Source organism: Marmota monax, unplaced genomic scaffold (assembly GCF_021218885.2).
Source record: "Marmota monax isolate L192 unplaced genomic scaffold, Marmota_monax_Labrador192_F-V1.1 WCK01_AAM20220418_F8-fsc00119, whole genome shotgun sequence".
Lineage (NCBI taxonomy): Eukaryota > Metazoa > Chordata > Mammalia > Rodentia > Sciuridae > Marmota > Marmota monax.
The window spans coordinates 5,592,598-5,614,397 of NW_026694771.1; the positions used below are offsets into that span (position 1 = coordinate 5,592,598).

Sequence of the window (21,800 nt, forward strand, 5' to 3'; positions counted from 1 at the left end):
AAAGTTCATGATCTGACCCCTACCTTCCTCCTCAGCTTCTCCCAGAGTCCTCTGCACACAGCAGACACAGTAACCACTGTGCAGATTCTCAAGGTCCTGAGCTCTTCTACCTAGAACATTCTTACCTTGTATTTCAAAACTCATCCTAAGAATCACCTCCTCTAAGAGGCTTACACACCTCTAACCTCGCCTCTGGTTGTATACCTGCCCCTCTTTTGTGGTGCTAAAGCACACTGTGCATATCTCAATAACAGAACATACCTCAGGATTTTGTATCAATTTAATCACTTCCTCTGCTTAGACTGTGAGCCCATTGAGGGCACAGACCATGTGGCCCTGGCACGTGATATGTTGTGAGCACAGTATAGATCTTCAATGAACACTACAAGTTGGATCAAATACAGGACTTGAGCTGTTCTCCTCTGTTCTCCAAGATGCAGCTGGAGGCTAGAGCTGTGCCCTCTAGCTTTGCACCACATAAAATGCATTTCTAAGCATCCTTTTCTACCAAAATTCAAAGAATTATAGCTCCTTACTCTAAAGTTCTATGCCAGCTATGCTAGCAGAGTTCAGACTCTAATGTTAAGAATTCAGTGAGTAATGTGTAAGGCATAATTACCCTTTTAGTGAGCAGGTGAGGCAATTCCTCTTCTGTAATGCACTCTTCTGGAATCTTGAGCATGATGAAGAATGTTTTGTTTGATGATAACTCAAATATTTCATTTTCATCTTCATCAATATAAGTTACTAAAGAGAGGAGGGGATGAAAATTTTAAAAAAGAGAAGTAAATACATGACTAAAATAATAAACACTGATTCTGTTGCCTGCTACACTTAAACATAACAATGAATACTTACAAAGGATAAAGCTAAACACCAGAAATGCTTTCTCTGAAGAATAAAAAAACAGGAGCTTGCTTCTGTTACAATAAAAGGTTGATTTGTTTTATGCCCAAAGAGGTTTAAGAGACCATCAAATACAGACTGGAGGAAGAGCCAGCGGAAAGAAGTGGAAAGAATGTAAACTTCATTAGGTACAGAGATGTAGGCTGGTGCTGGGAGATGGCAGGGGGTGCTAGGACACAGGAAGTCATAGCAACCAACTTCATTGAACCCTCATCCAGTGCTGTGTTATCAGAGATCAAGAGGAAGTGATATCAGGCACAAGAATGGAGGAGACACTAGAAAATGAGCGTGTGAGCCCAAGTCTTAAAGTCTTCCCAGCAGACAGTGCCCATGAAGTCATCGCTCTAGCTAGGGTCCCACAGGAGAGGAAGGTTGACGCACTCTATTTGCAGAAGCAAAGCCAAACTGAGCCCCGGGGCCAACAGGAGTTAAGTTTCTGGGACAATGAGCTCTGTGTTGCCTGCGTCATAATGAAGGCTAACTAATTGATTTTTAAGTAGAGCCGAAGGAAAAACACACACACACACACACAAAATCAGGAGTCAGAAGTTGGCACTCAGGTAGTCATTATGCTATGCACGGAATCCATGCCAGCCTCACCAGCTGGCCCCACACAAGGGACCACCACTCTGCCCCTGAGAAAGGCGTGGGTGGGAAGAACCAAGTGCTCATAAATGCTCCCCTCAAACCCCATGCTTCAAACATAACAAAATGAGTCTCTTTTACTGGACTTGGAAAAGCTGCCTTGGAAGAAGTTCAGTGTTTATGAGAGAGCAGGTAAAAGCAAGAATCCTGGGACTTGCTCCCTGATGGAATTAAAAACTGTGATGCCTCAGGAGCAAGGGATGTGAAGAGTTAACACAGCAGGCCTGGGGGTGGCTCACCTGCCAAGGAATGCTCAGAGTTGGCTCCTGGCTGGTGTCTGGGAATTCGGATTGGGGGAAGGTTCCTACATCCTGGCTAAGAGCGGCCCACTGTGCCTCAAATGTTTGTATGAACAATGTGGCTGACATCTCTTTTCTTTCTGGAGTCTGGAGATTTTGCACATGCTTAGCGGTGACTGCCTACGTGATCAACTCTCAGTGAAAACTCTGGGCACTGAATGTCTAAGGAGACCCAGGCGGTCTAAGTAGACCACACTTCACATGCATACATAACCTATTGCTCTAAGTAAGCAGGTCCCGTGCAACACAACTGGGAGAGAAATCTTTCGGGCTTGCACCTAGCTTCCTCTAGAGTTCACTGTAATAAATCTTTTTAATTCAAGGTACCATGTTGCTATACTAAATCATAGTCATTAGTTCAACTATATGCTGAGTCCTGTGAAATCCTAAAAAAAAAAAAAAAAAAATCACTGAATCCAGGAATGAATTTTGGCAACTCCAAACAGAATTATCCCCACATCTTTATTTATTATAAACCATGTTTTATTTTACTTGACAATAAAAGTTGGGCCCTCGTAATGGAAAATTTGCAAATAATAGGAAATTTTTGTAAAAAGGCAAAAAAAAAAAAAAAAAACTAGTTATCTAATCCCCACATTTTCTATTGTATATTTGAAGTTTTAATGAGTAGGTCATTTACATCCTGCTTTTTGTTGTGTGTGCTATGGTTGCTCATTTATCTTGGTTCTTCTGTTGTTGCTAACATAGGCAAAGTCATTCCCCATGTGCATGAAAGTCCTTGCAAAGACTATTTTAATGGCTTCATAATGTTCAAAATAGGGTCATGCACTTTCTTAAATATGACATTTGGTGTTTTCAGCTTTCACTGTTATAAATATTTCCTCATGCAGTAGATAGCTCTATACCCACCAAATAGATTTCTGTAGCAGACATCAGTGCCTCAGAAAGGAACTAGGTGACACTGGAGGATAGATCAGAGATTCTAATAACTGCCAAACTCGGGGACATGAAAAAGAGAAGCCAAGTTCAAAAAGAGGTCTCCAATATTAGCTCTTAGGACATATACTTAACTTGTAGCACCTAAATAATGAATCGGCATCAGGACCTGGCTAAATAGTTGTGTTTGTCAAAATTCAAATACTAACAACAACAACAGACTTACCCAGTCAGTAGAGTTTTTAATGTCACTAATGAGACTTAAGCTGGACAGTACTCTCCATGTAGAGAAAATAGGTTTAAAAAACTCATAAAAACATACACAAGTATGTGGGAGAAGCATGTCAGCTCTTCAGTGGAATATAAAACATGAAGCTGGAGGGGAGGCCTTAAATATCTGATGACATCAGGGAGTAATAGAGGGTTGTTAGAAGTCTCCCAGGAAGAAAGTAGAGACTAGCATTTGCAGGAGGTTAATGTGGTGGTCACTGGTGGGATGAAATGGAACTGGGAGAGACTGGAAGCAGAGAGGCCAGTAGGCACTGATTTTGACTGAGAGTGGTGGGAAAAGGCAGGAAAGCAGGAAGTCAGAAAGGAGGGAGAAAAGCAAGGAAGGAGTTGGCTTTACAGGTGGCCAGACTCTATTTGAACCCCAGCCCCATTATTTATTAGTCCAGTGAACAATTCACTTAAATCTCTAAAGCTGTTTTTTCAACAAAAATATCAACCCCTGCATTGCAGGTGATGGTAAAGATGAGAACTAATGCCAATAAAATATCCAGCAGAGTGCCTGGCAGGATGCAGGACAATTGCTAGCATGATACTATCAAGGAATGACAAATAAGATTTGGTCATTGCCTAGACATGTAGCAGAAGATATGAAAAAAAATGGTTCCAAGATATCCAGCCTAGATACCTGGAAGAAAAATAGCTACTGTATTAAGAATTAAGTGCAAACACTCTGCTATACATTTTATAGATATTACCTCATGTAATCTTCACATCAATCCCACAGATTAAATATCATTTTTTAAATTTTTTTATTCTAATTTGTTATGACAGCAGAATGCATTACAATTTATATTACACATATAGAGCACAATTTTTCATATCTCTGGTTGTATACAAAGTATATTCACACCAATTCTTGTCTTCATACATGTACTTTGGATGTTAATGTCCATCACATTCCACCTTCATTTCTAACCCCCTGCCCCTTCCCTTCCTCTCCCACATCTTTGCCTTATCTAGAGTTCATCTATTCTTATCATGCTCCCCCTCCCTATCCCACTATGAATCAGCCTCCTTATATCAGAGAAAACATTTGGCATTTGTTTTTTTGGGATTGACTAACTTCACTTGGCATTATCTTCTCCAACACCATCATTTACCTGAAAATGTCATGATTCTATTCTCTTTTATTGCTGAGTAATATTCTATTGTGTATATATGCCACACGAAAAATAGCTAGTGTATTAAGCATTAAGTGCAAACACTCTGCTATACATTTTAAAGACATTACCTCATGTAATCCTCACATCAATCCAATGAGTTAAATATTATTATTTTTAATTTTAAATGAAGACTTTGGGGCTTACAGAAAATGCATATTTTGTTCAGGTCAATGAGCTAGAATGTCATAGGGTATAGGTAGATCTATAGACTCGGGTTCGGAGATCATTCTGCTTTATGAATGTGAGAGTGGATCCAGAGGATTGAAGACTTGGCCTAAAGTTACACACCTTGGTGGAAGCACAGCTGAAGGAAACCTGGTCTCCTGATTCACCTTACAACTAACAGGCGAACTGGGGAGGAGCACATGCTCTTGTCTGAATGTTTGTGTCCCCTCAAAATTTAAATATTGAAACCTAATCACCAATGTGATCATCACGAGTGATTAGTACCCCTATAAATGACGCCCCCCCCCCAGCACTGTCCCATCCCTTCCACCAGAAGGTACACAGCTGGAAGGTGCCACCTAAAAAGTGGGCTCTCACCAGACACCATATCTATCCACTGACACCTTCACTTTAGATGACTCCTCACCCTCCAGAACTGTGAGCCATAAACTTCTATTGTTTACAAGTTCATGGTATTTTATTATAGCACCAGACACTGAGAAAGGAACAACTAGTAGTTTCATATGGATAATGATTGAGGCGATGGTAGTTACATCTAGGTAGAGATCTCTAGTAAAAATATCTCCAAAACTGAAGAAAATTGTGCAGATGTACACCTAGGAGTTTCCTCCTAAAGGGGAGATGGGTGATGTCCTGGGATTTCCAAGAGAAAGAATAAAAAGTATGAAAATCAAAAACAGTTGAAGATAAACCTCATGGACCCATAAGGCAGAGAGATCAAAAGCAAAAATAGCAAAAACGAACTAAAGTCCAGGTGTTCTGTAGATTCAGAGGAATACAATGTAGTTGCCAGAACTGAAGGCTTCATCCAGGACAGAAGACAATGAAAAGGTTGGATTTTGTGTTCAGACAACTGCTAGTGACCTTGGGAAGAACAATTTGGGACCAACAGATAGAAGAGGTTTAGGAGTAAGCAGGAGACGGTGTTCAACTACAGAGAATCTCTTTCTAGAAGTTCACTAGTGCAAGAAGAGAGAAAAATATATATATATACATTTAAACCCAGTAGTAAGAAGCCTGTAGAAGATTGCTTTGAAGAAGAGATAAAGAGTAGAAAGGAACCTGACAAGGTGGAAATATCTACAGGTCTTTGGGAGAGAAGCCAGGCGTATTCTGTGAAGATAACAGGCAAAGAATTCGGTTTTGATAAGGTGAAAAAAAAAAAAAACAGAGATTTGAAGAAAAGACAGATGAAAAAGCAAAGAAATGTCAAGGTCGTCAAGGTCGTGGGTCTACAGAGATGCTATCATGTTCCCGCCCCAAAGAACATTTGCATCTCAGAGCTTGCTAAAGCTGTCTGCCTAGGATTTCCTCATGAGTCACCAGACTCCAGGGGGAACTGCCCGGCGAAGACAGTCAGTCAACAGGCCAGGACCACGTGATAGCAAAATATACAGCTCTTATTCTCAACTGAAAGGTAAAATGAATCCATTCAACACAGAGTCACTTAGAAAGTCCCTGCTTACAACTCAGTACCACAGCATTTCTTCCCATGGAAGGGCCTACAAATTAAGAGATTGAAAGGATCAGATAGGAATCTGTCATGCTGGGAGGGATTACCTGAAGGCTCCAAGAGTGCTGTAACTTGTTATCCTATTTTTAAACATCCATCTAAGTTTTGTATTAGTAAAAAGTTGCTCAGGGTCTCTCTCTGCCTAACTGGGGTAAATTAGTAAAGAAAGGAGAACTCTCCACCCCCCAGCCCCCACCACTTGAGGATGCTTAACTGTTCTCCAAGTTATCCAGAAACAAAATTATTTTGAGAAAAAGAGGAAGGCTTTTTTTTTTTTAAACTTTACCCTTGACACAAAGAAATTTTAATACCTGGGGGGAGGAGAGAGTCCATTAATATTTTTTCCTATCATGCTGGTCTAAAATAGGCCTACACGCTCAACAGGATTCCCTGGGCTCTGCCCATAAAATTGGCTGTTTAAAAAAAATGTCAGCATCAGCTCAGTATGGAGGAGCACTGGCCTCTTTTCCCCAGTGTGTACACAACAGATGCCTGAGTTAAGCCATGACCCTGAATCTGCCATCCCAATGGCGGGAGTGGGAAGCCCAGCCCAGTGTAAGCAATAGGGGTGCACAGTCTGTAGATGATCAGCAACAGTAATAAGACTGACTAGGTCTTATTGCTTACTTAATTTCTTAAGGTCACCTCCCCACTAGACACTGTGCCCTATGTACCCCACTGTCCCCTCCCCAACTAGTTACCCTTCTGTTCTGGGGTGCATTTAATGCCGTGTTCTGTGTCAGCACAGTTATCACCAGCTCTGCCTGCCAGTCTGTTGGGGGATTACAGAGCCTAGAGACAGGAGATTAAGGGGTTTGGAGGAGGAAAAGCAGGAGGCCAGTGACAAACAGAGTTGCAGAGGAATCTCAGTCTCTTAATGAATCCAGACAGCCAGAGGCACAACCCTCTACCTTCCCAACACTGACCCTTTACCAGACAACATATTCCTCCCAGTACCGGGGAGTTCTGCAAGTATTTGATTCATATCCATGGATTGGCAATTAGACAGCAGCTGAGTATTTCAGATTATCATCCCAGAACTCCCAGAGAGCTGCTTTTTAGGGTAGGCTGGGACTATCACAGAGGGGAGCCTCTGTTCCATCACTTTTTAATCTATTGCATCTATCCTCTCCCCACTAAAATTTCTTTCCTGAATTTTGACTGAGTGGCAAAGTGACCTCAATATAATCTTGAAATCCTAAAAGTAGGTTACAAGACTATTTTTTAAAAAAATGATCTCAAATTATTTTTTAAATGCAAGAAAGCAAAAGACTTCAAGAAAATATAACAAAATATTACTAATATGAATGGGTTTTATGGGTAACTGAAAAGGTTTATTGTTTATTGTTGTTCCTGTTGTTAATTCAAAGCCTTTTCGATAACGGATTTTTTTTAGTCTGCCATGACTCTCTCTGCAGGCCTGAACACCTGAAGGTTGAGATGGCAAGTAAAACTCTCATAGCATTAACATATGTTAAAAGACAAATTTACAATCAAACTAAAAAGAAAGTTCGCATTACAAGTGTTCAAACATTCTTCTCTGAATACTATCCTATGATCTTTCATGTCTCCAGAAAAATTGAGGGAAATGTAATATCTATCTTTGCAGATTATTCTTTATGAGTTGAAGAGATCAGACAATTTTAAGAATAGGAGACAAATTTTTGGATGCTATGTTTTAGAATCCTAAATATTAAATCACCAAGATCTGCCTTGTTTTAGGACACAGATGCTACTGGATAAAATTAGTAAACTTCCAAGGTTGCCCCAACTAGTTGGGATAGGACAGGACTGAGTGACTCAACCTCAGTTTCAACATCCACACGTGGGAGCCCATGTGAAGAGAGAAGGCCAAAGATTACACCCAGACTATGGTCCTCAGCATGACAGAGGAGATTTGGCACCTCTTATTAACTCTTCCAACTTAAAGCCTCCAAGAATCATCCATCTCACCTAAAGAATGCCTTAGATATCTAAGTAGACAAGGTGCCTGCCTGAGAAACTCAGAAGCGGGAAGTTGGCTGATGTCATCAAAGTTTTATTATTCCTTCAGGGACTATGAAACCTTGGGCAGAAGATTAAGGGGACAACAGAAGGTTGAATGGCAAATGTACCTCCTGAGGAAAATTCCTAACAAGCCCCTGGGAAGAGACTCAAGAGCTCTCTCTCCATTTTTGCTCTCATTCCATAGCTTGACTCCACCCAAATGCTGACAGAGGCCAGATCCCACAAAGGTAGATTCCAGGTCTAGATGTGCCCCTCAGAACTGTCACCCCATGTATAAAAAAACAAAACTATTGTCTTCTTTCCTATTTTGAAAAAGAATTAATTGCCCATTGGACATATTTATGCATCATAAAAATTTTAATAATATCATTAACCATAACAATTTGGTAATGCCCTCACAGGCTTTAAAATGGTGTAGAAGACTATATCATGAACCATTTAAAAAACATGATGCTAACAGAAAATTTCTAATGACTTGCCAAAATTATCTTAATATACTATTAAAATTCTAAAGGTATGCCATGAACTTTAAAAAACTTGATCTTAAATTATTTTAAAAATGCAAGTAATAAAAAGACTAGAAGAAAATATAACAAACTATTATTAATATGAATGGGTTTTATCAGTAACTGAACATGTATTATTTTTTAATTCAAAATAAATAATAAAATAAGAAAAAATATGTAAAGCATATCATTCACAAGATATAATTTTTCTTTTATACAGACATAAAACAAATATAAAGTTATTTATAAAATAAGTTAAAATGACAGCTCATAGACATATAGATCCATAGTTCTTTTAAAACTCAGATTCATTACTCAATATTTTATCATTATAAAAATATATCGAATATACCCAGTGAACTTGATAATTATTTTTATTGGACACATTATAAGAACAAAAAGAACTTTTAAACAAGCAGATACTGAGATGCAATAACATGTAAATTAGTGTAAATTAAAAACATAAGAAACATCTTCAAGATCTAATGGTCAGAATTCAAAGCAAAACACTGCTCTCCAAACTCCTTCTGGAGTTTATAAAACAAACAACAAAATATAATAAAAAACAAAAGCATGCATATCTTCCACCAACTCAATCCAAACCAATTTTCAACTCATGTCATAAGTAGTGAAATAGCAATGAATACAGTTTCCATTTCAGATTAGGTCACAAGCATTAAGCAAAAATGTGTCAACTTGGTCACGTTGAAATCCTCTTACCTCCACTAAGACATAAACCAATGATGATCACTATAATGAGACCCAGGAAGATGGAGGTGATGACCATCCACAGTTTACACTTGCCGACCAAATTCTTATTGCAGGAGCTCCAGGGATTTTCCTTCTTGGCCTAGAAAGCAAAGTGAGACTGTAAGGCAGTCATCTGATTTCAAACAAATATTCTCCAATACCTGTGAGGGTCAGCGACACAGAAATGAAGGCAGAAGGATCCTGACCTCAGGACCTACACTCTACTGAATCAAGTTTATGAAAAGATATATAGGAGGCAGAATGGAACCTCACAAAGAAGTTAGCAAGAAAATACTCTGGGGGCTCTGAGACACGGAGGATAGGCAGGATTTTGAAAGGTGAATTTTTTTTTACAGTTTTTTAAAATATATTTTTAGTTGATCCATAATAATTATAAATATTGATGGGGTTCAATGAGATAGTTCAGAACCTGTGTACAATATGTAATGATCAAATCAGAGTAAATGACATATTCATCATATCAAACATTTATCACTTCTTTGGGTGGGTATGTTGGGAATACTGGAAATTCTCTCTGCTAACTATTTTGAAATATACAATAAATTGTTATCAATTGTAGTTACCCTACTGTGTCATACAGAACATTAGAAAGTTATTCCTCTGGTCCAACTGCATTCCTCCTGCACCTGATAACCACCCTCTCTCCCCTGCACCTTTCTCAAGCTCTGATAATCATTATTCTACTCCCTATTTCTATGAAATCATTTTTAAGCTTCCCCATATAAGAATGTTGCAATATTTGTCCATGAGAAAGATGGACTTTCGAAGGCATTCCAAAGGCAAGGAAGAACAACTGTGGTGTTGATTCGTAATGGAATTGGCCAACATATTCCAAGGCTTGGGATTAAATTAGAGAGAGTGAAGGGCTGGAGGCTACGCCAGAGGATTTGATTGCTGCCAGAACAAATTGTATTCGATTTGGTATGCTCTGGTGACCTGTTGAAGGTTTTGGAACCCAGAGCTGAGTTGAAAATTAAGAGGAAAATCATGTATCATTGAATTGGATACACCAAGAAAAAACTAAAAGGTTACTACTGTGGTCCAGATGCTACACAAAAATAAATAAATAAAAATTTAAAGAATTTTTTTTAAAAAAAGGTCTGTGAAGGAAAATAAGGATCAGACAGAAAAGGTACAGAGGAAATAATCTGCAATGTGTAAGGCAGAATGTAGGGTCAGAGAAAATAATCACAGCTGCTTTGGTTTACTGAGCACCTGTGTCATTACACTTAATCCTAACAACCCTTCAAGGTATGCATTGGCCTGTTTCAAACATGCAGTTCAAGGAGATTAGGCAAGATTAATCCCTGGGGAGTGTCACTGCAACACTCTGGCACCCTCCCCTTTGTGTGCAGCCTCCTAGCATGGCTGAGTGGAGCCTCAGATCATGAGCATGCCCCGCTGCCCTAGAGGGGCCCCTCTGCCCCTCTATCTGCCCCTAAATGGTTCTGTGACTCTTCTGTTTCCCGGAACTGCACCATGAGGTAATTTCTACATGGACACCATGGGAAATGACGGAACATAGACAGGAGAAAAATGTGTTTCTGCATTTCACGCACTTAGATTTCAATCTGAGGAACATCACTTACAGGCGGGGAGCTGTTACTTTGAGCAAGCCCATGAAACCTGCAGGCCCCAGTGTCCTCCACCTTAAAATACAGACGCTTCTCCATTGATGATGAGCATACACCCCACCAAACCTATCATAAATTGAAAACACTGTAAATCAAAAAACACATCTAATACATCTAACCTAGCTGAGCACACAGGACTCTGTCAAGTATCAGTTATTCACCATCATGATTGTGATCGTGTGGCCGACAGAGAGCTGCCGCTGCCCAACTTCACAACAGAGTATGATACTTGCATATTATACCAGGAAAAGATCAAAAGTCTAGTTCATGTTCCTACCAACAACATATAGGATTCCTTTTTCTCCACATCTTTGTCAGCATTTGCTATTCGTTATTTTAATAGTGATCATTCTGACAGGCATGAGGTGGAATCTCAAGGCAGTTTTGATTTGTATTTTCCCAATGCCTGAAGATGTTGCAATATATTTTCATGTATTTACTGGCCTCTTGTACTTCTTTTGAGAAGTGTCTGTTAAGATCATTTGCCCACTTTTTGAAATCGGATTACTTGTTTTTGGATGTTAAATTATTTTAATTCTTTATATATTTTGGATATTAATCTTCTGTCAGATGATTAGCTGACAAAGATTTTCTCCCATTCCAGAGGTTGTCTCTCCATTCTGTTGATTGTGTCTGTGTGGAAGCTTTTTATTTGATGTCATCCCATTTGTTAATTTTTGCTTTTTATTTCCTGAATTATTGAAGTTCTATTCAGGAAACTCCTGCCTGTGCCTGGATCTTGTTTTCCCTTGGTAGTTTCAATGTTTCAGGTCTTACATTAGTTCTTCAGTCCATTTTGAGTTGATTTCTACACAGAGTAAGAGAGAGACCATTATGGAAAACAGTATGGAAGTTCCTCAAAAAATTAAAACTAGAACCATATGATTCAGCTAAACCTACTCCTGGGTATACACCCAAAAGAAATGAAGTCAGCATACAAAAGAGACACCTGCATATGTATCTTTATTGTGGCACTATTCACAATAGTAAGTTACAGTATAAACCTAGGTGCTCAGCAACAGATGAGTAGATAAAGATAATATGGTACATGCAAACAATGGAATATTATTCAGCCATAAAAAGGGATGAAATCATATCCCTTTTTGAGACAATCGATGGAACTGGAGGTCATCACATTAAGCAAAATAATCCAGACCCAGAAAGACAAGTATCTCATGTTTTCCCTCAATATGGAAACTATAACAAAGAAAAACCAAACAAAAAAAACAATGATCTGAAAATAGGAAAGTAGAAAAGGGACTATTAGGGAAGGGTAAGGAGATGGAGTGGTAGGAGTGGGAGTGGTGAGGTCCAGAGAAGGTAATAGGGAGGGTGGATATTATTAGAGCACAATGTATACACATATGAAAATGTCACCATGAAATCCATTGATTTGTACAATTAACATGAGTTACTATTTATAATATTTTTTTAAAAAGTTCAAAAGTCTAAATATAAAACCCAGTTTCCACGGAAAAATCCTAAGTGGAACCTTAAGTCAGATAATATTTTGTATGTAAATACTAAATTTAGCTCACAAATCTGAAAACTAGAGATAAAATACACAAAACATATGCTAGACCAATATTAAGCTTTTATTTATGATTTGGATCTGGAATGTTCCCCAAAGTCTCATGTGCTGAAGGCTTAGTCTGCAATGCAGCAATGTTCAGAGGTGGAGCTTTTAGGAAGCAATTGAATCAGGAGGGCTCTGACCTCATCAGTGGATTAACCCATTGATAGCTGAATGGACTTCTGAGAGTTGGTATTAACTACAGGCCGATGGGCCACAGTTAGAGAAAGTAGGTCACTGGGGGCATGCCCCTAGGGACTAAATTTTCTTTCTCTCTGTCTCTCCTTCCTGCTGCCTTCCGCCATGATGTTTCTGCCTTGGAGCAAGTTGATCAAGAACTAAAACCTCTAAAACCATGAGCCAAAATAAATCTTTCCTCCCTGAGTTGTTCTTGTCAGGTATTTTGGTCACACAGTACCCAACCAAGGGGAGCAATCCCCTCTCAGAGTTCTACAAAGCAGCAGCAGGCACTCCAGGAGGCTTACGCCTGAACTGACACTTGTTTATATTCACTCATCCTTATGTTGATGATGGCCATCAGAAAGGAAACCGTTGGTCCTCATTAGGAAGGACTACATAGCAAGCGTCCTTACTGAGAGGTCTCCCAGCCTGGCTGCACATTAGAATCACATGGGGAAGATTTTCACTGACACATACCCAGGCACCAAGCAGACTGGACTGTCATTTTAAACCTTCCATAGTGAATCAACTGTTTTAACAGAATTGAGACCCGCCCCCACCCCTGGTCTGAAACTTCCTACCCACTATTAGGAACACTTCCCAGTACACGTGCTGTCCCCATACCTCATCTGATGCTGCCGCTGATTGTGCTGTGTGGTTTCATGTTCAAATGCAACCAGGATGCCCTTATCTTCCTAGGTAAACCACAAAGAGGGAGGGGAAGTTCTTGAACTTCCCCATTCTTATGTTCCACAGTATACCTCCTACAGGTAACAGGCACTTAATAAATATGTGCAAAAAATTTAAGAATGTACTTTGAGAAATTCTAGAAGAAGGGTCAAATGGCAGAGCTCCTAAGCACTGGTTCTTGAACCCAGTGTGTCCTAGGAGGATGAGGGCAATGAAGGCCCTGGGAATCTGGACAGAGGAATAGTTCTTTAGCTAAGTGTTTGTGGAGTCCAGGGATAGGGCCACCTCTCACCCTGACTCAAGTCTGAAGAATTTCTCCAAAGCCACCAAAGAAAGGGCTCAAAAAGGCACACGGGGCCAAGAAGTCCTGGAATAAGGAATCCTTGACCTCTTGGGACAGAAACATATCTTCCTAGTTACAGAGCTCCAGAATTGTCCCAAGCTGTGTTTTTTTTTTTTTTTTTTTTTTTTTTAAACAAGAGACAACCAGGCCATAAAGATTAGCACAACAGGAAATGACCTCAAATGAGCTAAAAATGAGTGCTAATCATTCTTGACACCCACATTTGCCTTCACTGTGCTGTTCCTTAGAGGTCATAAATTGGGACTCTGGCAGTTTAAAAGACCAAATACTCTGCCTTCCTGGAGGAACTTAGCTAAAAATTACACAGCCCTCCTCTGTAGGAAACTCCTATTCCTGCCCAGCCCAAAGCTGCCTTCCTACAGCCTAGCACTCTTCCTTGTCCTCTCCACAGCCCTGATAGGGGGACCACTCTCCCCTGCATGAGTGATCTTCACAAACTAGAAGTCATTAAAAAACAATGGTGTATCAGCCACTTCCAACCAAACAATAGAGTGCAGTGCTTCTTGACTGTTTGCACATTAGAATCGACCCAGGGATCAACATCTGTTAGAAGTGCCCCTGGGAAGTTTGCAGAAGAACGTGTGATACAGTAGGTACCATCCTACATATGCTCAGTCTCTGCCGTGAAAACGGGATCCCAAGGTCATGCTGCCTCCTTCTCTGGCTTTTCATTCTCTCCTCACCAAATTCTAGGTCATGAGAGGTCACAGGCAGATTCTCCACAGGTGCCTTCCCGAGATGCTTACAAATGACACCTTGCATTCTATTTGCATTATATGACTCCAAAATTTGGGCATCTTTCCTCTGAACACTCTCCCAGATATTCACATCCCTCTTCCTGTAAAAGTCTAAATATGTGGCACTGGATTCTGGAGAATAGCAGGACTACCTATCTCTTTGATCCAAAAAGCTCTTCTTTTTTGCTCAATCAGAAGCAGCTATATAAATCAGGGAAATTTTTTTCTTAGTACATAGAAAAATTGTGCTTATTTAGGTGGGGAGATACTGGGGATTGAACTCAGGGGCACTCAGCCACTGAGCCACATCCCCAGCCCTTTTTTGTATTTTATTTAGAGACAGGGTCTCAACCGAGTTGCTTAGCGTCTTGCTTTTGCTGAGACTGGCTTTGAACTCATGATCCTTCTGTCTCAGCCTCCGGAGTCACTGGGATTACAGTGTATGACACCATACCTGGTAGAAAATTGTACTTTTAATCTTCATTGTGGCATTTAATCTACTTTTTTAAATCTGAACACAAAAGAGTCATTTGATTCTTGTCCTTGAATGAACAGATTATAGTAATGGGACTGTCAGCTAACCCAAGTAAGTATGACTTGCTTGCCTCAAGACTATCAATGTACTGGCTTATTATTATTCTAATGATGCTACCTCACTAATAATGTCTGAGACTTCTCAGTCAGAACTCCTCTAGTGAGCTACGCAAGAAAACCAGTGTCACTCTGTTACCTACAATCTATTTTTCACTTCTGTCCCAATGATACTGACATGTTTATAGAGACAACAAAGTGAAGTTCAATGGCTAATATTCCTTTTCCCCAAGCACCAGACTAAGAGAAAGTATACTGCCTCTGTATAGTCCCCTAGCCCTGCTCTTCCAAGTAGAAAGATACCCATGATATAGAATGTCATCCTCCCAGGGATTCCTGAACTGTTTTTTACTCCCGAATCCACCCACCCATCCACCTGCAATTCCCTCATCCATCAGATATACCACTCAGCTCCTCATATTTTACTTAAATTACTTAATTATGAGGGATCTAATTTATAGAAATGAGTAACACTATAATTTATAATTTTGGCAACTATAAATGAGTATAAATCATGTTATATTTATACATTTAAATTCAGGATAAATAAATGTGATAGAAACAACATATATCTTGACACCTCAAAAACCTCAGAAATGTCAGAAACACCACTGAGTGAGCCTGAGCATTTTGGTAACCTCTCTGAATCTCCATTTCTTCTCTCAGTTCCTTTATCTGTCAAATCAAAATACTGACACCTGCTTCTTAAGTTTCATTGTGATAATCAAATGCATTCATGTATCACAAGTATTTTGTACATAAGAGTTGTAGAACATCTGCTTAATGAAAATACATGATTTCAGCTACAGTTTAAAACTGGAAACCTTAATACAGAATGTAAGCGCCTACGCACAAAATCTTAAGTGTGTGAACTTTTCACTTGTGCTAGCCAACATTTAATGACCCCACATGAATTGACTTTTCTAGTTGAAATACACTTCAATTAATTTTATTCTATAGAACCTGACTAACTAAAACACTCTAGGTTTTTTTTTTTCTGTCGTTTCTAAAGTTTTAGCTGTTTAAGTAATTTCTAGAATGCCTTCCAAGTTCCCATATAACACTTCACCTGCACTCCATTCTGTCAGTCAATGTGGTGTTCCTATTTGGTGACCTACAAAGCTAAATTACAAGGAGGTCTAGGATATCTGTATATACCTGACTAACAAGGAAGCCATTAAAACATGAAAGGGCAATCTCTACAAGGTAAGTGCTAAACAATTTGTAAGTGCTGATGGCCTACATGGATCAGGCAGGTTCTACTCCTCAATAGTTGTCCACAGGCACTCCAGGTCTCCAGAAGCATGGAAACATTATATTACCATCATTTGACAGTCCTGCTACATATCTTCTATTGGTGAAGTTGCCATCAGAGCAATCTCAAACCATGAAATCTTTAGGGTAAGCTGGGTCTAACCAACATAAGGCAAGTATTCCCAATTCCCATGCCTAGACCCTGCCCTCAAGGATTCATATACCAAGTCCACCCTTGTGGCCACTTAGGCTAAAATTAAGCCATCTTTTCCAAACTTCATTCTTTTGTGGTCCCATTTCATTTAAACACAAGCTACCAACTTCCTCTCCAGGGTACCTATAAAAGCAGTCGTTCAGTGCACAGAACTTCCAGGAATCAGTGCGGCACTATAGCAATGCTTTCAACTTCTGAATTTCCTGCGTATCCCTAAATTCAACAGTTGGGTAGCCTCAGGGGTGGAGGTGGAAGAGTGGAGCCTAGGAAGTTCAGTTTTAAGCTATATATATGGGGAATTCCCTGCATGCTGTAAACCACAAGCCAATCTCAGGGGTTAATCAGAAGATTCAGAATTCAAACTGATGCTTTGCGAGTATTTGATGTGAATGAATAATGTTCCCATTACTACTAAGGTTGAATCACCAGGAGATTAAAAAAGGCAAAACCAAATGAGGCTAGTCTAGTCCTTTGGGACAAGAACTTTGAAATTATTTCCCTATAACTAAAATTATTTCATCCCCACCCCATCTCCAGGCCAGCCCCAGCCCTTCTTGCTCTTGCTGCTTTGCCCCTTCCCCCTCCCTCTTATCTGTCTTCTTGTGGAATCAAAAGGCCGGCTGAGCTGGGAGAAAATACACAGTGTGTGGGGGATGGTAAGCCTGGATGGGAATGTGAGGAGATTTGGGAGGGAGAGGGGGAAATGGTGAGATGGGAGCCCTGGAAGGAGTTAGGAGGGAGACGGAAGAGAATCTGGGGGTAAAACAAAAAAACAAAAAAACACCTATAACTCATTCTCCCTAATTGAAAAAAGAAGGGGTAAAAACTAAATTAAAAGTCGCATAACTTTTTAAAACCACTTATATCTCTGGAAATTCTCTCCTTGAAGAGAGAATTCGTAAACTGCCATCTGGGTCGCAAAGGCCCGCGGAGTTTGAAGGGTCACAGGTGTCAGGGGGCCTGAGGGTCGCAGGGCGGGCGGCGCGCTCAGACCAAAAGCCATTGGTGCCGTGGCGCCCCATTCAGAATATTCCAGTGCGCGTCACTCCTGTTCCTCGTCGGGGACGCCCGGAGAGCTCTCTGGAACCGTGACACTGGGCGGTTGCCAGGCTACTGTCCCGCGATCACGCCGCCGGCGCATTAAGGGGACCTTACCTGGTCTGGGGTGGTGTCGTCGGCCGAAGCAGCCAGGACCTGGAGGGCTCCATTGAGAGGCGTCTGCTCGTCCCGCTGCTCCTGGAGCACCGAGAGCTCCAGGTCTTCTTCTGAGGATGAGGGCTTGGCCCCTTCCATGGGCCGGCTGAGAAGAGCTGAGCGGCTCCCCTGGGAGGCCAGACCGACACACCTGCGGGTGCAGAGTCCGCGGTGGCCTCCCGGGTTCACACTCCACCCAGCAGGCGGGGAGCGCCCGCCAGACCTCAGGCAGCGGGAGGGCAGGGAAGGGGAGGGAAGGGGAGGGGCGAGGCCGGAGAGTGGCGGGACTGGGGCCTCGGGAGGCTTTCCTCGCTACTGCAGGGCAGAGCAGCTCTGGGACTGTGCCCTGCTGTGGGCTCCCGAGCAGAGGAGGGCAGTTTTTCTGGTTTGTTCAGGGCGCTGTCTGCTGCACCTTTCCCTGTTGGTGCATATTCGTTTTAGAGCCAATGATTAGGAACCGATGGACTGGGAGCGCAGTTGGGCGAAAAAAGTTGTCTTCTCCCCCTAGGAGTGGCTGTTGCTGGGGCTTACACCAGCCCTGGCTGCCTAGCAAAAGTTCATTCATTGAATTAAGAAACAACTATTGAAGCACCTACGTGGTGCTAGGTTGAGAATATAGGAAGATGAATAATGCACACACTTCCTCCTACAAGTTCAGAGTCAGGCATAGAAACATTGTAGAAAGAGTGGTAGTGAGGACTACTGACTCCAAAACCAGTCGGCTGAGTTATTTCCAACTCAGAGGGCTCCTAACAAGGAGATCCCAGTGCCAGAGTGTCCTTATTTGGAAAGTGACATATTAGTTCCTGCCTAAAGGAATGAATGAGTGAATGTAAGTAAAACACTCAAAAAATCTTCAGAATGGCGACTGCACACAGCAAGCACTCAAAAATGTTGGAGAGTATTCTTTATCTTTGATGTGGGAAGCCACAGACGCGCCCCCCAAGCCTGTGAAATAAGCAAAAGCACACATGTACAAATGTATGCACAACCTCCTCCACACCCAAGGTATAGTGCAAGACTTCCAGCTGGAATTATGTTTGCTGAGCATTTGGTGTTTGTCCAAAGACCCCACCTCTCAACTTCTGTCAGACCCACTTGGCTTCCTCCTCCATGCTACCCCCACACAGGGAATCAGAAACCATCTATGTCAGAAGATATTTATTTGTGTTCAAAAGTCTGGCACTCTTAATGCCTATGTTCAGACACTTTGCCTCCATGTCCTGTTTTTAGTGGTCTGGCACCTACTGCCAGAGCCTCTGGACTTTGGACTCTACCTGCCTGCTGAAGTGGGGCCTGCTAGCTACAGGGAATTCAGACTAACCTTCTCTGACTTGGTTGTCTGCTTTAACAGGCAGATACTAAGGAAGCAGTCTGAATTTTTCAGACAGGGTTTTTGAATAGGCTTTTTAGAAGGAAAAGTTAAGGAGAAAACTGAGGCACCCAGGGACTAGCAATAGCAGACAGTTGTTAGCACCCCTAGACTTAAAAAGACCCGGAGCCTGATAAGAACTGGAGCCACTATAGGGGGAGAAAAGGGTTCTGACAAGATCTGTAGTCACAAAAAGATGCAGACCTGACTAGAAGCACCAAGAGTTCTCAAACCCAAACCCCATCCTTTACCGGGGGCCCAACAACTTTCCTCATGGTTCCCTTCATTGATTAGAGAAGTTCAGTGTCAGTGGAAGACTGCCTGATGTCAGATGTATTGTAGCTGTCTCCAAACCTGGTTTCTCCATCCAAGCTTACAGAAAAGTCTCCTTCACACCTCAGAGCATCAGAAAGCAGCTGCTCCTGTCACAAGCCTCATCTCTTGATGCCTTTTTAGCACTAAGGAAGCAAGGTTTACATATTCCCTAACCTAGACTCAGACTCCCTATAGGTTTGAGAGGAGTACAGGTCTTTATATATATATATATATATATATATATATATATATATATATATATATATAATCTCTCCATTATTAACATCTTTTTAAAAGTTTGTTCTAATTAGTTATTCTAATGACATTAGAATGCATTTTGACACATCATACCTTAATGGAGTATAACTTCTCATTCTTTTGGTTGTACATGATGTAGAACCAGTCGTGTAATCATATATGCACATAGGATAATAGTGTCCAATTCATTATACTATCCTTCCTACCTTCATGCCCCATCCCCTTCTTTTACTCCCCTCAGTCTAATTCAAAGTACCTCTATTCTTCCTTAGTCCCCTCTCTTTATTGTGAATTAATATCTGCATATCAGAGAAAACATTTGGCCTTTGATTCTTTGGCATTGGCTTCTTTCACTTAGCATGATATTCTCTAGCTCCGTTCATTTACTAGCAAATGCCATAATTTCATTCTTCATTCTTATTTAAGGTTGAGTAATATTTCCTTTTATATATATATACCACATTTTCTTTATTCATTCATCTGTTGAAGGGCACCCAGGTTAGTTTCATAGTTATGAATTGAGCTGCTATGAGCATTAATGTGTCTGCATCACTATAGTATAGTATGCTGATTTTGAGTCCTTTGGTGATTGGGTGAAGTCTGCATGTTCAGCTAGGTTTTTTTTCTTTTTTTAAATTTATTCTAGTTTGTTATATAAGACAGCAGAATGCATTTCAATTCATATTACACATATATAGTACAATTTTTCATATCTCTATTTGTACACAATGTAAAGTCACACCATTCGTGTCTTCATACACATACTTAGAGTAATAATGTCCATCTCATTCCACTGCCTTTCCTACCCCCATGCCCCCTCCCTTCCCTTTCCTCCCCTTTCCCCTTTCTAGAGTTTGTCTATTCCTCTCAGGCTTCTCCCCATCCCCATTATGCATCAGCATCCTTATATCAGAGAAAACATTCGGCCTTTGGTGTTTTGGGATTGGCTAACTTCACTTAGCATTATATTCTCCAACTCCATCTATTTACCTGCAAATGCCATGATTTTATTCTCTTTTAATGCTGAGTAATACTCCATTGTTGGTTCCACAGTTTAGCTATTGTGAATTGAGCTGCTATGCACATTGATGTGGCTGCATCACTGTAGTATGCTGACAAGTCCTTTGGGTATAGACCAAGGAGTAGAATAGCTGGGTCAAATAGTGGTTCCATTCCAAGTTTTCTAAGGAGTCTCAATACTGCTTTCCATATTGGCTGTACCAATTTGGAGTCCCACCAGCAATGTGTGAGTGTACCTTTTCCCCCACATCCTCACCAACAATTATTGTTGTTTGTATTCTTAATAGCTGCCATTCTGACTGGATTAAGACAAAATCTTAGAGTAGTTTTGATTTGCATTTCTCTAATTGCTAGAGATGTTGAACATTTTTTCATATATTTGTTGATAGATTGTATCTTCTTCTGAGAAATGTCTGATCAGTTCCTTGGCCCATTTATTGATTTTTTTTTTTGGGGGGGAAGAAGCTATTTAGTTAGAATCCATCCCATTTATTGATTCTTGATTTTAATTTTAGGAGTCTTATTAAGGAAGTAGGGGCCTAATCTGACATGATCGAGAATTGGGCCCACTTTTTCTTCTATTAGGCACAGATTCTCTGGTTAAATTCTTAGGTCCTTGATCCACTCTGAGTTGAGTTTTGTGCATGGTGAGAAATAGGGGTTTAATTTCATTTTGTTGCATATGGATTTCCAGTTTCCCCAGCACCGTTTGTTGAAGAGGCTATCTTTTCTCCAATATATGTTTTTGGCGCCTTTGTCTAATATAAGATAACTGTAATTATGTGGATTTGTCTCTGTGTCCTCTATTCTATACCATTGGTCTACAAGTCTATTTTGGTGCCAATACCATGCTGTTTTTTTTACTTTAAGTATAGTATATAGTTTAAGGTCTGGTATAGTGATGCCACCTGCTTGACTCTTCTTGCTAAGAATCACTTTAGCTATTCTGGGTCTCTTATTTTTCCAGATGAATTTCATGACTGCTTTTGATATTTCTATGAGGAATGTCACTGGGATTTTGATTGTCATTGCATTAAATCTGTATAGTTCAGTCAGGGTTTTTGAATAGGCTTTTTAGATGGAAAAGTTAAGTGGGAAACTGAGGTACCCAGGGACTAACAATAGTAGAATATATCTTTGGGTATAAACCAAGGAGTGGGATAACTGGGTCAAATGGTGGTTGATTCCATTCCAAGTTTCTGAGGAATCTCCATACTACG

General features: G+C 40.6%; 1 protein-coding gene across 1 annotated transcript in view; it reads right to left on the reverse strand.

The window, feature by feature from the left end:
* The window catches only part of CUNH3orf52 (chromosome unknown C3orf52 homolog), a 32,095-nt gene extending 14,255 nt beyond the window's left edge, over positions 1–17,840 (reverse strand). Inside the window, exons 1-3 of the mRNA XM_046425255.2 lie at positions 17,577–17,840; positions 9,134–9,263; positions 620–747 (exon numbers count right to left, since the gene is read on the reverse strand). Coding sequence (XP_046281211.1) covers positions 620–747; positions 9,134–9,263; positions 17,577–17,714 — 396 coding nt within the window. The 5' untranslated portion in view covers positions 17,715–17,840. The remainder of the gene's footprint in view (positions 1–619; positions 748–9,133; positions 9,264–17,576) is intronic.
* Positions 17,841–21,800: the final 3,960 nt, after the last annotated feature.